We start from the raw sequence: 19134 nt of genomic DNA on the forward strand, positions 1-19134 counted from the left end.
TTGCTGAATTAATCTTTTTGAGATTTGGTAATATTTTGACAGTAATTTATGTTGGTAATTCTGATTATGTATTTAATGAGCGAAGCTGCAGTGGGAAATCTAAAAAGCAGTTAGTTGGTCCTGTACTGACTAAACTGTTAGTCTGAAGAAATTACAATATACTGATAGTTTTTATAAACCGAACAGGCTTTAATTTTATTTATCATTATTACAAGCATGAACACAGGGCTACAGGCTAGCTACAAGGGTAGGGTGAGCAAAATGAGCCTTGACCAGCTAAACATACCTATCGCATTGGTCTAGTAGTGAATTCGTCATCGCAAATCTGCTGATTTCAAAGTTGAGAGTTGTAAGGTTCAAATCTTAGTAAAGGCAGGTATTTTTATATGGATTTGAATACTAAATCGTGGATACCGGTGTTCTTTGGTGGTTGGGTTTCATTTAACCACACATCTCAGGAATGGTCTACCTGAAACTGTGCAAGACATTCAACACATTCATTCATATTATTCTCACTCATCCTCTGAAGTAATACCTTACAGTGATTCCAGAGGCTAAACATAGAGAGACCAGCTAAACATCCCCAAACCGCAACAGCAAATGCAAGTAATCATATAGTGTGGGCAGAGCCGCAACAAAGATGCTTATGTATATATAACTCAACTCAATCCACCCGAGTACAGAAATAAGACAGCTCTTAAATTATTTTTCATTTTCCATATAATTTCTTACAAAATCACCTTCACAGGATCACGCATCATCAGTCATATATAATATATTTATATAAAATTGCATATCAAACATAAGAAAAATAAAAATTACAATAACATATGAAGTCAATTAAATGAAATAAAATAAAAATATATAATAACGTGTGTATGGCTAGCCAAATACTACAGTACTGTACTATTTAAATAAATATTTAATGTAATATCTATAAAGGTGCTGCTATCTATTGCAGCTTTTATGAGTGTACCACCTTCAAATTCTGTCTGTAAGTTGATTAAGTTGAATTTTTGTTAATATTTATATATATAATATTTTTCTTAAGTATCTCGATTTTTATTTATATCTCCTTTTTTAATTCCTAATATTTTCAAATTAGCATTAACAGCAGAAATAAAATGTTTATTGTTTATAAGATAATATGCAATATTAGAAAAGCCTAATTTTTATTTTTATAATACTTAAAATGTTCATAAAATCTGGCTTTAAATTATCTATTAGTTTTACCTATATAAATATTGTCACAATCGTTACACTTTATTTTATAAACCCTACATAAATTGTATAGATCAGTATTATTTTTGTTTTTACTTCCTTGTACGAAGTAAAGAAAGTATTATGATCACAAAAAATGTCATTCATCAGAATTCATCTCCTTTTTTTGTTATTATTTCAATTTTTTTACTTCCTTGTTTGAAGTAAAGGAAGTATTGTGATCGCAAACCATTTCTGTTTTCAGATTTCAACGGAAATATCCATTTTGAAATCCCTGATTCCATTTTGACTAGTTTTGACATGACGTCTGTACATTCGTATGTATGTATATGCGTGTATATCTTGTATAACCCAAAAACAATTAGCCATAGGATGTTGAAATTTTGGATTTAGCACTGCTGTAACATCTAGTTGTACATCTCCCTTTTCAGTTGAAATTGAAATTAAAATTAAAATTTTAATTAATAAAGTATTTGGATCTTAAAGGGAAGGCACATCAGTTCCAATCAGACTTCACGTGCTTTGTTTTTTATTTATTTATTTATTTTAACTTTTATTCTTTTTTATTTAAATATATTGATTTAATAATTATTAACCTGTGATTGTAAAAAAAACAAAACAAATTACAATAAATAATTCAAAGATAATAAAAAAAATGAAAAGAAATTATTAGTGAAATAAAATTTTATGTAATTTAAAAAATGTGTTAATGTAATTTAATAGGCATTACATATGTGTATTTGATGAAACATCTGATTATTTAATATTAACTGAAAATTACAATTTAGAATCGTATTATTTTTGGATTTTCTATTTTAATTTTATTAAACTAATTAATATTAATTAATTAATTAATTGTTCTGGAATTTCTGTTTAATCTTATCTACATTAAGGTTAATTACAGAGTGACTGAAAAATAGAACCTCACAAAAACAACATATACACTGAGGCATATATGCCCAACTTTAATAAATTGCAAAAAATTCTGATTTTTTTTAGTTCATTATTCCTCTGATATTGTCAGACAATATTCTCCCTAATTCAAAGTTGATTATCATTTCGTTTATTAGTTTTTTGTTGTCAATCATTTAATTACTCTTTGGTTTGATATAATTCTCCTGATCTTAATTTGTGTACACGTTCTCTAGTTTTCAAACTTTCTCTCTTTATATTCATCAACCTCTCTTAATCTTTTTATTCTTTCTTTGGCCTTAACTTCTTCTTCTTTATCATCTTCTCTTAATCTTTTTATTCTTTCTTTAGTTTTAACATTTTCTTCTTCTTTAGATTTATCATCTTCTCTTAATTTTCTTATTCTTCTCTTGTTTTTAATGTTTCCTTCCCCTTCATATTCATCTTTTTGTTTTTTGAGATATATTTCTTCATGTTATCTTTCTTTTTCCTGTATGATTGTTTCTTTTTTATTTTTGATTATTAACCAAGTAATCCAATAATTAAAACAGAATAAGTTTCAAAAAAATATTGTTGTGAATAAAAATGGTGCTTCATGTTTCTTTGATATGCAAGAATATTCAAAAACTTATACTAATACTAATGAGTTTTTAAATTTAACAAATTAGATTTTTCACCGTTAATCTTTTAATTAACCGGATTTTAAATAACCGGATCATAAATGACATCAACATTTTTTATGTTGTAATTATAATGCAAATTCATTTCATCCTAAGGATTTTATTCACTATTTTGAAATAGTATAAGATGGAGCAGATGTAAAATCAGTCAAAGGTTGCATTGGGATCCCAGGTTTGTTTATTTTTAGAAGTTCTGTTAATTTTGGAGCGACAGTTCAAAAAGTATGGAGCGACAGTTCATAATCTAGTATGGTACTTAAGTTATTTTTATAATTAAAAATAGTTTGATATTTTGCTATTAAACTTAATGTTATTTTTAGAAATTCATAAGTAGGGACTTTTATTATTTTAGAATTATTTTCAAATATATATACATCAAAATATATTTTCAATGTACATTATAACAAGTGTATTAGTTTTATCAGATTTTAATATGATACAATTTTTTTTCATTTAATTTATTCTTTAAATAGTGAATTACTTTTTTATTAAAAAGTGGTTTGATAATAAAATTGATACCTTTAATTTTATGGATATTGTTACTAATAATATTGCATAACTGTTCTTTATCAAAAGGCTTAATTTTATTAATATTTATTTCAGAATCAGTTATAATATTCTTGTTATTATCAAATAGATGAAATTTAAAAGCATTAGCAATAACAGATTGTTCATTATCACCAAAAGTTAATATTTGTCAAATTTAAAACTCATTATTAATATTTTTGAATTTTCTTGCGTATCCAAGAAACATGAAACACCGTTTTTATTCACAACATGTTTTCTGAAACTTATTATCATAAAAATTTCTGTTATTATTATTATTTTTTATCTTAGTTAAATTACCAATTTTGATAAGTTGAGATTCTTTTAACTTATGTTAATGAATTTCAACATTAATTTTACTGTTGAAATATTTATTTAAATAGTACAGTACTGTAGTATTTGGCTAGCCATATACATGTCATTATATATTTTTATTTTTATTTTATTTCATTTATTTGACTTCATATGTTATTGTAATTTTAATCTTTTAATTTTAATTTTTCTTATGTTTGATATGTAATTTTACATGTTATATACGACTGATGATAAAGGATCCTGCGAAAGTGATTTCATAAAAAAATTATATGAAAAATAAAAAAATAAGGTAAGAGTTATCTTATTTTTGTACTGGGTGGATTGAGTTGAATTATACATATTTAAATTATTAGTGCAGAGATGGTATGGGTCTTGAAAGGATTGATTTTAGAAAAATAATATATATATATGTATATATAAGGAGGTCGGTCAAATAAAAACTGGGCTTTTGTCTTCACAGCTCGCATATGTACATGAGCAGGCTGGTGGGGAGGCATGTTTCTGTGCAGGAAGAGATTGGGTGCTCCAGCCGTCTCAGTATTCACGTCTCTCTGAGCAACAACATACATCAGAATAAGAAGTTCTGTAGTCAGTTGTGCAACATATAATCGTGAAGTTTCTTATGGTGAAGGCATCAAACACTCTAAAATTTTGACTAGACTGCATGCACAGTTTGAGGATATGATGTTATTATATACCCTTCCTTGTCTATGACTAGATCAATAAATTTAAGGGAGGAAATGAAGCTGTAGAAAATAGAAGTTACAATACCTGTTCAAGCGTAACAAATGACAACATTCAATTATCCATGATATTATTGAGTTCAACTGACAGCTTACAAAAATCTATTACTGGAAACTTAAAAAAAAATTATTTTAGATGGTTATCAGTCATTGAAATGTCTATATCATTATAAAAAAGCAACTCAAGTTCAAAAAAATCTGTGCAACTTGGATTCCAAGACTTTACCTTAATATCAGAAACAGGCCTGATCGGAAATTTACCAAAACCTCCTGAATCAATTTCAACGAAAGGTAAATAATTTTTTCCATTGAGTATCACATGTGATAGGATATGAGTGTAAAGGAAGATGCTCCTCCATCACCTGGAAAAGTCCTGGCAACTGTCTGTTTAAATTGGAAAGACATGTTACTCATTGAGTTTCTCCATCAAAGTTGAACTGAATGCTGCATACTTCTACCACGTCTTGGACAAAGTGAAAACTCCTACAGCTACCTACAGGAACAAAAGTCGTCTTCAGCTGATCAGAAATATAATTCTCCTTCACGAAAACAACCAGCCTCTCACACCCATTTGCACTCGAGATAAGCTGAACAAAATCTGCTGGGTAACTTTAGAACATCTCTCATATAATCCAAATTTATAACTGCAATTTATTTTCGTTTCGGTCATTGAAGGAGGCAGTGGGAAGACATTGATTCCAGAGCGACAACAAAATAGAAGAATCCATTCACAAGTGATTGTGACAGATCCTCAAATTTTTTATAAAGAAGGATCCACAAACTTTCCACATGTTGGAAAAAATGTGTAGAACTTCAGCAAAATTATTTACACAGACAAAAGTAAATTTTATATTTTTATTTTGTATTAATAAATGTTAAAAATAAAACTGTGGTTTACATTTGACTGATTCTCATATATACATGATATTCATGTGACATACCTAATTTTGAGATTAGCATACTAAATAGAACTGCCAATAAAATGCAAATCATGTTGTAGTCTAATGACTACATTAAGAAATAGCTTTACAAATACTACAAGTTTTGTTTTGTCATCATACTACACTATACCTGTTTATGTCAACAAATTTTACCATGAATCTGACAATTTTTATTATGTTTTAAATGTGTGATTTTTATGTATAGTGAATTTGTCTAAAATTTTGTATTAAACTGGGAAAACCTTTTATGAGACATTTGAAATACTGAAAAGACCATTTGGAAAGTCAAATGGTCTTTGAACTTCAACTGATAATGATCCTCATTCAGGTCAAACATCAACATCAAAGTACGGCAGTAACTAAGGAATATTGTATTTAAAATAATAAACATCTTCATGAGACTGAGCTGTCAGAAAAAAGCATGCGATGCTTGGAGGTTAAAACAATGGATCCTCAGTGCAGAATGCACACCCTATGTACATATCATGATGAATCTAACAATTTTTACAACCACAAGATAACAGTTGCAAAACCTTCTTATACACACGAGCTAGTACCAGCAGATTTTTTTTTTATTCTCCCAATTAGAAACTCCATTGAAAACTTGATGTTTTGAATCAATACACTTGATAAAGGAAAATTTGCTAGGAAACTGACCTCCGTAGGGATGCCCTAATGTCCTATGAATGATGCCTGCCTTGTGATAAACCCAGTCACTACACCATCCCTTCTGTTCGTAGTCCTGATAGACTTTACCGGAGGCCATCTTTTAGATCCTCTAAACTTTATAACATTACTTAGTGATCAGTTTTACCTCTGTCAGGATGCCACTGATACAAATGCTTTGGCAGACATTTACGTCAATGTATTTACACAACCTATTATCACGTTCATATAGTCTCTTCCAACCACAACCACGTAACATAACTTACAACCTTCAGCTACCAAATTAACCAATTTGCAGAAGCACAATCTCCACACCTTCCTCTAACACCAAAATTTTCACATGAATAACTCTTCCAGTATCTAACTTCAATTAGACTATGTACTCAGACCACTACTTGATTATGTCTTTAAACACCATAAACAATATCCTCATACATAAAAAAACAATTGTTGATAGAAACAAACAACAATTTTGTCCTACAATTCAATCTACTTAAGTCCTCTTGATTTACTTAAAAATCAAGATTCACAAATTTAATAAGCCTCTAATGAAAACATACTCTATTTCTCTCTCCTTTGGTTTGCTTTCAGGAGCGAGGCCAATGTCTACATCCTTCCACACTACAGCTCCATCACAGAATTCTTCACACATCTATTCTCATCCTAACAGCAAGTCTCAGCCAATTGAGGCTTGATGCCAAAACACATATCTTGGTGAAGTAAGCACCCAAGCAGGTCCCTAGCCACCCAGGTTGCTATTCTATTTACACATTTATAACAGCATCAAACAGGATGGCTGAGGGCCATCCTCCACAGGGCTAAAAATCTCAGGAAGCCAGCAACTATGTTCCATTCCCTTTCGGTTTTCCAGTTAACTTGGAGATCAAAACTGGCATTGATCCTCGCAAGCTCTCTAGTTATTTTGGTACATTCAGCTTCTTACCTTGGGCAGACATATAAGACCATCAATGTCCCTACACTCTGGACACAAGCCTGAATTAATCAAACCAAATCTGGTCAACCTACCTCGAAAAGCACCATGTCTAGAAAGAAACTGTGCAGCATCCTGATTAGGGGAAATCCACCTAACTACCTGCATACTTCTCTCATCAGGAAAATATCACGCTTGTAACAGCCATCAGGCGATTCAGTCCACCTGACCTGCTATAAATGGAAATTTTTGTTTTTTTTTGTTTTTACCCAGAGGTAAGTTGGCCTACCTTCTTAGCGTCATAACGTAATTGATGATCTGTCGCAAGGATACCAATGTGCTTAATATCAAAAATAACAAGGACCACCTATCAAGAGATAGTCCTTTAGGCATCAATAACAGATAACAACAGGAAATGTTGGGCTCAAAAAAAATATTCCTATAGTATTTGTACCACATTCAATGAGCCCATTCTTGCTTTTTTGTAATAAAGTTTCAAAATATATCATATTTATTATTTATTTTAATCAATTTTCAATATATAATAACTTTTAAATAAATATCCTAATATACTTATAACGTTTCTAAAAGACGATATATTATCTCATCTTTCAAAAGCATGTAAGTGTTGCCAGATATAATTAATATTAGTTCAGTTATGCATCCTAAAGCTATCTACCAGGAGTACATGAAAAACTTTTTCCCCAAATGCAATAGTAACATTTTTTTATATTGAAATTATATCTAGAACACAAGATGTTGATGTAGAAAACAGAATCAAAAAATAATTGCTGATTTCTCTTTAACCAAAACCCTTTTAAATTTAAAATATTATTCCTTAGAGTTAATTTATTACATTAATTAAATACATTTTGTCATTTTTTTTATACATTTGTATTTTTTGTTTGTTTCAGTGTGAGTAGTGGATATGATCATAATATTTTACGAGAACCATCAAGTATGTTACTTTTTAGCTTGAGTGAGATTAATGAACCGTTAAAATTACTTTTATTTAAACCTGAACGTGTTGACCATATATGGGATTGTTTTGAAGTGGTTCGGTAATTATGTGTTTTTTTATTTACTCTGTGTTACTTATTAATCCAGGATATTGTATTAAACAGAACATTAAACCTAATAAAGATAGTCTTAAGCAGGGCTATTTTATTTGGGCTATTTAGAATGGCTATTTTATTTTCCAACAAGTTTCAGTAAACTTGTTGGAAAATAAAATAGCCATTCTCAAGAATGACAAACTTCCAATGTTGTCATTAGGGATAGTGGGTGAAGTGATTTCCCGTTGCCTTCTGTACCCAGCCAAATATACTGCCATATATGAGCATGCCAAACACAATAAAACATAGGTAATATTCAACCGTACAAAAAACTATTTTATCTTGTTCAGAGCTGAATTATACAGTAAATACCGTTGTTATTCTTAAAGAAAATAACCTTTTACTTATTTTGCTTATGCATGTTTTAAATGCATCACATCCATAAAAAGAAAAGAAAAAATCATATAAAATAATAAATTAATTATCCTTTTATGTGGAAAACAGTATGTTATAATCATTTTTTTTTTACAAGTCGACAAGGCAAATTTCATATTCATGAAGGACTGCAGGCACTGTTGTTTTGTTTGTCTGTAGACAGAGATGGAGATATAACACAACGTATAATCTGGGCTTAGTCCTACTGAAGAAAGTGACATGCTTGTCAATCCGTTCTAAACAACAATGTTGTTGGTTTAAAATAGGTTGCTGTATATTTTGGAACTGTAATTTCTTTCTGATTACAGTAATAACATGATTAAAAATATAAATTTACATTACTGTATTCATAATTGAAATAAATTAAGTTATAATTAATTACAATAATTTAATTAAGTAAACGTTTTCACTAAAATGGTATCATAGTTTACAGAATTATATTCAAAGCTGATAGTAATAATTAGAACATATAGGCCTGTGGATTTGCTATAAGTTGGATATAGCTGTGAAATAAAGAATAAAATAATATTTTTATATTAATTTACAAATAATTAAAGGATCAATCCTTCCTTAATACAGACGTAAACCAGTTTCGTCTGCAGTTTGCGTAAAACTATTTTCTGTGGTAGGTCAACAACCTTTGATTTCTGAGCTTGACTCAGTTTCACTTTCACCGGAACTAATTTAAATTCATTTATTCATCTTCACAACCTGATGTTTCATCATTGTCCATCCCTATATTTATAATTATGGTTTCAGTGGCTTCTTTTGTTCAGAAACTGTATTTTTTCAGGTATCTGAGAAAAAAAGCACGTTTTGCGATTACATCATCTCGTTCCCACAAAATTAGTCTATTGTTTTTACATTTCCTGATTTGAAAACCCATTGATTTTATAAATTTTCTTAGTGTTTCACTACTAGTAATAAAATTCAGTTCCTTAAAACAAAAATTATGTAATTTTCGTGTAGTTATTTCCTTTCAGAATTTGAAGTATTTAAGAAATTCTCTTCCAATAAAACACCTGTCGAAATCATCTATTTCATATTTATTATGAGGAATATATTTATTTTTTTCTTTGGTGTTTGAGAACCACTAGCCTCTACTTCATATCTGATTTTCCTGACTTCAATTACTGTAGACCAGCTTAAGTTTAGCATTCTACAAGCACAATTTCCATCACTTTCACAAGAGGCTCCAATAATCCACTTCTTTCTTTGTCTATGAACTTAATAATATTAAACATGAGACAAGGCTCTTGACTGTAAAGAGGTTTTCCATGTTCGCTTGACATCTTAACATGACTACTTTTAAGTAACAGCTGTTGCAATTTCCAATGCAAAGAATAGACAATATTTGATTTTATTAGTAATTGCACGTCTAAAAGTTAGTAATGCTTGTTTAATGCCGTGTACACGCCTACTTTAAACTGTTAGCCCATAATTCTACAACTCGCGTATTTCTGTTCATCATAATATCATTTCTTAAACCACAAAAAATGATGCAAGAAATTTATACTTTATTTGCTTGTGTATTCTTTTTTTAGTATGATATATTTCAATCATGCTTGTGCTTAAGTACATTGTTTAAGAAAACTAATTGCTCTTATTACAAAATAACAGGCCAGAAAATAAAATTCATTATTTATACAAAAGTAGTCATAATTAAGCAAAAGAAAAACTGATGTTTTGTTATTAAACATTGACATCAATTAATTCATTATCATGAAATTAATATAAATAAAGACTAATAATAATATAATGTTATTTACCGCTATCATGATATGCGTCTGTGTCTGTAGACACAGAAAATAATGTTTAAAACAGCAATCTAATCTCATTGCAGAAATCACAATTAATTTACTAGCATCACTAGAATGTGGCTGTACACAGCAGTAGTTCATAAACTCTCTGAATATGCAGCTCGCCTTGTCGACTAGTAGCATAGATGAACACCTTAAATTACATTTTCAAAATATGATTAATAGTAAAGCATCTGCACTTATTGTATAAAATAATTTTTAATAAAAATTTCCCAAAAAGTTTAAAAAGGAATTATTAACATTGAAGGACACTATGTCCTTCTCAGTACATGGTTAAATACCTGAATTGGTTTTCATGAAACTTACTTTTTTACCATTTTACCCATCAAACATGATTTACAAGCAAATTGAAAGATACAAAAAAAAATAGAAAAAACAGATACAAAAATATTGTGGAAAAACATCTCTTCAGCAGTCAAAGATGTCCAGTATCTCTGAAAACTATGTTTATATTGTCATGTTGCATAAGCTTATTTTTTACATTCCAATCTCTTTGGGACAGTTCATTTCCATTCATCCTAAGGTTATTGCTGATAAAATTTATTTATTTTTATCACCGAGTCTTGTCATGTTTAGGTAATTGAAAGTGGGAGGGGTTATTTTATTTTTAGGGTGTTTCATATTTTTTTGAGTGCCGTTTTGTATGTAAGTGCATCAACCAATTTTGCAGTTTTTTTCAGTTTTGTGGAAACTTTAATAAGTTTAGAAAGAAACCACTTTAATTAGAAAAAAAAAAAACTTAAAATCTACATATTTTATATCCAGATAGCATTTTGGCATATATTGAAGGAAACTGATCAAAAAACTAATTGAAATTTAATTTATAAAAACACAACATCTCAAATTTGGAACTAAATATTTTTGTAAAGTAGTAGAAATTCACCTTCACATATTTTTGGGTAGGGATTCATATTAAACTAATTCCTGGAAAAGTTTAAAATCTGGAAGTCATGTCCTTATTTTTTTAGAAGGTTCTAAATATTTTATTTTATGTCAAATTGGGTGTGCTCAAACTAAAATAACTCAAAAAGCAGGTTCAAATGTCACAAAACTTCCAAACCTTCACTTAACAAACTTGGTTTTGTGATAATATATATTATTAAAACTGAAAAATGTAATCATATTTACATTTTACCCCTATTCATTCTGTTCTGCCTTTAGAGCAGGTCCTGTAACAGCTGCTGCTCTCTCTACTTTTTTCTATTCTGAGCTATCTTTTTTTTCACATATTTTCCTTTTCTTTGATCCCATCCATCATTTAAAATTTCTTCTTCCCTCTACCTTTCCTTCCTTCGCATCCACTAATAAACACCTTCTCATACAACGTCCCAGCCAGTTCCTTTTTCTATTTTCAATCACATTTAGCATTTTCCTGTTCGCTCCAATTCTCCTTAATGTTTCTTCATTTGTTACACAATCATGCATCTGACATTTAACATTCTGCACTACACCCACTTCTCAAAAGCCTCAATTTGTTCTCTGTCTGCCTTTCTCATCATGATCCATGTTTCAGTTCCACGGAGCATTACACGCCAAATAAAACATTTCATTAAATTTGGTTATTAAACCATATGAAAACAAGTTAAAATTACACAGTTAACTTTTAGAATGTATTTTATGTAAAAGATAAAACATATTATATAAAAACAATCTTACAATTTTACCAAAATCTTTATCATTAATATTTTAATATCATAAAATATGTAGACAACTTTATTCTCTTTCTTTTTAATGTTTTTAATTATAGTTGCTTCAACAACTATAATTAAAAACTATAAACTATAACTATAATTAAAATTAGCGACTTATCAGTGTATTATAACTGAACCAGTAAAAGTGTAGTCTTCAACAAACTCAGGCTGACCATTCCTGAAATATGTGGTTAATTGAAACTAAACCATCAGAGAATGACCCACTGGGTTGGTGTCTTCGCAAATCAGCTGATTTCGAAGTTGAAATTTCCAACATTCAAATCCTAGTAAAGGCAGTTACTTTTATACAGATTTAAATACTAGATCGTGGATACTGGTGTTCTTTGGCAGTTGGATTTCAATTAACCACACATCTCAGAAATAGTCAATCTGAGTCTTTACAAGAATACACTTCACTTACACTCATACATATCATCCTCTTTCATCGTGATAGTAATTCCTGGAGGCTAAACAGGGAAAAAACATCTATGTATCTATGTAAGAGTCAACTTTTCTAAATTAACTAGAAATATTTTCCAAGATGTGTTTTTTCTTTAGATATAAATATTCCATAGAAAAGGTTTTCAACAAATATAAAATTTTGATATTAGTAATTGTTACTTTCTTGTACGAAGTAAAGGCAGTATTACGGTAGTGAAAAATTTTGATTTTCAGATTTCAACAGAAATATCCATTTTGATCATCCCTGAATCTATTTTGACTAGTTTCGGCATGAGGTCTGTACATACATGTGTATCTACATACGTATGTGTCTTGCATAACTCAAAAACGATTAGCCGTAGGATATTGAAATTTTGAGATTAGAACTGTTGTAACATTGAGTTGTGCACCTCTCCCCTTTTGCTTGCAGTCGATTGAACTAAAAGTGTCTAAAAAAGTGTCTTTTTCTTAATTGCAGTAATAAGCCTTCATTAAAAGCTTTTCATCTATATATCATAAGTTGTACTCATTTTCATTTGTTCCAGAGTTATAGTCAAATAAAATTTTAATTAATGAAAATATTTTAATCTTACAAGGGGAGGCACATTGGTTCAAATCCGACTTCATCTCTTTTTATTTTTTAACTTTTTTTTAATTTAAATATATTGATTTATTAATAATTATTAACCTCTGATTGTAAAAAAAAAATTATGATAAATAATAATTCAATACCAATATAAAAAATTATGAAAAAATCAGAAGTTATTAATGAAATAAAATTTTATGTACTTTTCATTTTAAAAAAATGTGTATATGTAATTTAATAGGCGTACAAGTAAGTTATGTGGTGTCGACACCAGATTTTAAAAATAATATTAGCCCAAATCATACAAATATGATTGATAGTAATAAATTAAAAACATTAATTAAAATAAATATTTTGCTAGATATGAACAATTCATTTTTAAATAGTTTTTTAAAGATTGATTTTAATGTTCAAGCAGATCATTATCCAAACTTCATACCTGGCTATGTATCTTCCCAGATATTTAATTAGGTTTTTGAATTATTTCCTTCGGTATAAGACAAAATATGCTCTGGATATAAATTACAGTATGCTTTTAGCAAATTAGTTGAGTTTCTGTTTGAATTTAATCTCTTTATTAAAGTTTTCACAGATCTCAAAAAAGTGTAAAAATGGCTAATGCAACTATAAAAAAATGTCCATTGAAAAAATAAAGTACTGCAGGTTTTTTCATACTTTAATATACCACATTAGATATGCATAGGATCAGGAAAGTACAAGATTTAAATGACAGCGAGCAGGTTTGGACATTGTGTTAAGGTTATACTTTTGTGAAGAGAGGTTAGGGATAAATTTCCAATTTATGGTAATGCTTGACACCATCTCATAGGACATTTGGGTGAATTTATGTTTAAATGGAAATTTAATCACTACAGTGAAAGACTACATCACATATTCCATGCTATTAGTCATGTGTACAACAGGTACCTTACAAAGAGCGGCATCAGTCATCTTGATTGGTTGACTTAAAGTCCGACTCTGACAACTATGAGGGCGATTCGGAAAGTAACCTCCGTTTGGCCATAAATAAAATAACCTGTATAGATAAATATTTACTGCACATTTTATTTTATACAACTTAAAACTACAGCTTTTAACTATTTTTCAACATGGTCACCATTTAAATTCAAGCATTTGTCATAGTGTTTCACCAATTTACAAATACCTTCTTAAAATACAGTCACCTGGATATCTTTCATGGCATGCAACACAAGCAGATACTTCACCAGTCTACTGTGAAACTTTGAAGAAACTTAGCCAAGCTATTCAGAACAAACGTCACAGTATGTTGTCATCTGGTGTTGTTTTTTTGCATTACAATCCTCACACTGCTCAAAGAACTCAAGAACTTCTGAATCAATTCCAGTAGGACGTTTTTTATCATATCCTTAACAGCTCTAACTTGGTGCCGAGTGATTTTCATCACTTCACTCTTGTGAGAATTGTGTTGCAGTACTTCGATAATGACAATGAATTTCAAAATGTCATGCAAGCTTGGCTAGGTACCCAGGCAGCTGAATTTTATGAAGGTAAACTAGTGAAATGCTATGACAATACTTGAATTTAAATGGCGACTAAGTTGAAAAATAGTTAAAAGCTGTAATTTTAAGTTGTATATAATAAAATATTTTTATCTATGCAGGTTTTTTATTTATAGTTAAATGGAGGTTCTGAATCAACCTCTTATTAAGGTTAGTTTATGATTTATTCCTCTCTCCAAGATATTCTAACTCTTACCTTAATCTTAACCCTAACCTCTCTACACAGAACAGATTAGCACGGTCTTGATAACTAATAAAACTAATTACTAATTAACTAGAGTACTGATAACGTGGTGCAGACTTTGACCTTGCATACTGTCCAAACCTGTTTTTCGACATTTAGATATTGTGTTTACCTGATCTTAAGCATATCTGCTGTGGTATGAATCTACCTTAAGTTGAGTATTCTCTGTACATTATTATTTATTGATTTATGGAATTTCTTTTTTTTATGATTTTTAAATTAATATTTCTGATTTTGATTATAATGTAACAATTTAAAAATCTCTGTAGTTATAAATTTAATTCTGATTTATATCAATACTGTTTTTCAGATGGCAAATATTAAATAAAGTTATAACGTATACATTACCAGCAAATTTACAATCAGTTTTAGATACAATGGAACTGAAACAATTAATTATAACAATGTGGTTAACAAAATTTTTAGCAATATCTGCTGAAAATGATGAAACTGAAGAAGGAGAAGGTGATGATGGTAACATTAATAAAGATAAATCAAACTCTTTGGTAAGCAATCGCATTTTAACTCTTTGTAATTGCTACCTAAATAAATCACACAAATACCAATAAGTTATTTTATTTGATATTGAATTTAAAAAGTTAAAATTTAAAAATTTGAAGAAGTGATACATTTTTTAATTTTAGGGGACTTTTTTAAAATGGTTTAAAAAAAGTTATTTTAAATTTGTTAGTTTTTTTTAATTTTAAAAGTCTGGATAGAAAAATAAAAAAAAAACCTTCTAGAACTATTGGCATGTAAATTGGCACAAAAAACTACTAGCATTCAGCAAACATTTGGCATGGTACTAGGCCAACTGAAAACATTGTCAGTTTAATATAGATGATATTTGTATCCAAAAATACATACAATTCTATTTAATTAAAACTAGTTCAGTATCCCATTTAATAATATTATTTTAAAATACTTTAAATAATTATTTTTTCTATTTGCTCCATTGCTGTAGCTCACAAATTCCGAAGACGCTATCGTCGGTAGATTCTAAAGAGCTTGTGTCCGATTCTGAATTCACATTTATCACAAAATTGTCAATGTGCACATCATATAGGTTCTTCTTCAATATATATTTTTTTCAACATTGATAACGTGCTCATAGACATTGCCCCACTCAGCTTCAGACACTGTATGAAATTCCTGTTCATATAAATTAAGAACATCAGACATGTTAAACGTTATATTTGTTTTAGCTACTTGCTCTTTTGCTTGACTCCAAATTATTTCAATGGCTTTTAAATCAGGGTGATAAGGTGGCAACTGTAGAACTGTGTGACCATAATATTTGAAAATGTCATTCTTTTGATTAGCTTTGTGTAATTTTGTATTACATAATTCAGTCTTCATCATTACCAGAACAGTTAATTCATTGTTTTCAGCTAACCATTTTATCATATCACTTTTTAAAGAGTTAAAATTTGGCTGCTTTTATAACAGAATGTTGTGATATAACGGGTTATCTAGTAAAATGATCAACTGAGGTGGCAAGTTAGGAAGGAATACACTTCTCCTGTAACCATTTCGTTTACTTTTTGGAACCATTGATTTTTTATAATCTCCTTTCTTATTCAACTCATACATAAGTAAAGCATCATTAATGAATCCTTTATTACAGCCGGCATGAACAATTATTAATAGTGAGCCCGTGGATACTGTTGTTTTCAGTCCCTCATGAAGGTTTGCTGTGTCTACCCATGATTTTGGTGTCTCATGACTAACTATAAATTTAGGTTTCATCCGTGTGTACAATCGGTCTTCCTTCTTCACAAGACAGGGAAATTTGTCATAGATTTCAATTCTTTGCACTTTCATGTCATGCCATTCTATCAGTATTTTCCTGTTTTGTTTTTTCCATCTCAGTTCCACTTTACTTAATATCTCATTAAAAATCTATCATTCTCTTTGAAATAAATTTCACTTTGGCAAGTTTTTTGCATAATTCTCTTTGCAGTAGGAACACATTTTTCAGTTACATAAAATTTATTTATTAAACACCTCAAAGCATTTGTGTCAAAAAAATCTAAATTGCACACACTACTGAGGCAATTAACACATTTTCTCACCAAACAAACAAGGATGGCTTCTCAGTTTAATTTGATTTCCCTTCTTCCATTCTTTGGACCACTTGTTTTGATACTTTTGTCACTTGAACAACTGTATTTAGCAATTCAGTTTTCCTCTCTATTCCAGTTTTGGCATTGTTTTGTAAAAAGAAATCGTAAACATTGAATACAATTTCCCTCGCCTGAGTATGAACTACTGTACTTTTTCCTCCTAACTTGAGCATTTTAAAAGAAAATAACTGTATTTAAATATTAAAAATTTACATGACTGAATTTATGACAAATCCTTAAATGAAAGTAGCACAACAAATAGTAAAAATAAATTACTAACAGCTATTCACTTCATTAAGTAAATTATACATTGCAATAACTGTTTCTGTGTGACATAATAATCGATGTGTGACATATTCTTCCAACGCAATGATTAGAGTAGATTAAAAATAAGTAAATGAAATTTTAGAATTGCATGTTGCGTTTACAACACTTCATAAATAGCACATTAGTCACGTATGATTCATAAATGATTCTACTATTATTAGTTGTTATACAATAGGACGTAGGCCTAGATTACAACATCAATACATAATTTAGAATAAAACTCAACAATTACATACACTCCAGCAAGTTCATGAAACCTGTTTTTTTTTTATATTACCATACCACAAAAGACATGTAGAAAATGACAGTGTTTTTAGTTTGCTTGTAACAGAGGCTAATGCCGGCCTCCATGGCACGAGTGGTAGCATCTCAGCCTTTCATTTGGAGGTCCCAGGTTCAAATCCCGGTCAGATGTGGCATTTTCACAAATTCTACTAATCATTCATCTCATCCTTTGAAGCAATATCTAACAGTGGTCTCGGAGGTTAAACAAAAAAACAGGCTAATGTATGCAAAATGCTAGTAAATGGGTTTTCAATCCCTGTGCCAACATATGTGCCCATACATCTACCAAGAAACAAAAGTGATAATCTGTGAACTAAGGCTGTGTAGAATGCCAAAATATATATATTACATTTACACTAATATTTTACAAAAATACTTTAAAAAACATACGAGGGTCGTTCATAAAGTTCTTTGCCTGACAACGAAAAGATAAGATTTTTCACTATTTTTCAACAGTCACTTTGCAATATAGTACATCTAGACTGTTTATTTTCCAGTTTTTCAATACCCTCAGCATAATCTGATTTGTCAATTTCTGCAAAATTAGCGATTGTCTAAGCTTTGACCCCATCATTTGAAGAGTTCTTTGTCCACTTTGCCATTTTTTCAACTTTGGAAAGCAGAATAATCATCTTCTCATATTCTGAAACTCAAGGTGTTTATAAAAGAACTCCTTGATATCAAATATTATTTAAACAGCATTACATTTAAAGTATTACTTATATGAGTATATGTTCTGAAAAGGTAAATTCTGATGTTTTTTTTGTGTTTAATACACTTCAATATATGGCACCATTCATTGCCCTGCACATGTCCAGATGGTAAACCAGCTCTTCCCATGTACTTGCCAGCACATCGAGTGTAATGGATGCTTCTATCACAACAATCCTCTCCTGTAGGTGGTTGATGTCATGGATTTTCTCTGAATAAACAATGTTATTCACATGCCCCCACAAAAAGAAATTTAATGGGGTCATGTTTGGACTCCTTAGTGGCTGTGCGATTGGCCGCCCTTTTCCAATCCACTTGTTTTGAAACCGAATGTTTAATGCAGCAGAGACATGGTTGTTGTAATGTGGCAGAGCGCCGTCTAGCTGATAGAAAATTAATCCTTTCTCTTCTTCAATATTGTTAATATGTGGAAAGATGTAAAATTTGAGAATATCACTGAAAATATTCCCATGTGCTTTCTACAAAAATAAACGGACTCACAATTCGGTCATTCATCAGTGCACACCAATCGCTGGCTTTTGGAGAGTCACACTGATGTTCGATAATTTCATGCGGAAGCTCTGATCCCCAAATTCTGTAACTGTGTTAATTTATTTACAAATATTTGCAATGAAAATCTTAATAATATAACAAACATAATATGAAAATCGGATACTTTTAACCGATTCTAATATTTCATTACGACTTTTTGTAATAAAGGAATTCTTTTATAAATACCCCATATTTTTCCGAGCTACATGATCCAGTTTGATAGAGGTGGATATTGTTATGTTTAAGCCATTAATGATAGTCCTCTTTAATGAAGGTAGCACATAAAAGATTCCTTGTATGTCTGTTGTATTAATACACTTAACACTTCATAAATTATTACAATATATTTATTGTGTATTTGCAAT

The 19134-nt window shown here is 29.8% G+C and overlaps 1 protein-coding gene across 1 annotated transcript in view; it reads left to right on the forward strand.

Moving 5' to 3' along the window:
- The window catches only part of LOC142334089 (T-cell immunomodulatory protein), a 77375-nt gene that overhangs the window by 46210 nt on the left and 12031 nt on the right, over positions 1 to 19134 (forward strand). Inside the window, exons 8-9 of the mRNA XM_075381772.1 lie at positions 7870 to 8016; positions 15079 to 15274. Coding sequence (XP_075237887.1) covers positions 7870 to 8016; positions 15079 to 15274 — 343 coding nt within the window. The remainder of the gene's footprint in view (positions 1 to 7869; positions 8017 to 15078; positions 15275 to 19134) is intronic.

The sequence above is a fragment of the Lycorma delicatula genome, chromosome 13 (genome assembly GCF_047948215.1).
Source record: "Lycorma delicatula isolate Av1 chromosome 13, ASM4794821v1, whole genome shotgun sequence".
Lineage (NCBI taxonomy): Eukaryota > Metazoa > Arthropoda > Insecta > Hemiptera > Fulgoridae > Lycorma > Lycorma delicatula.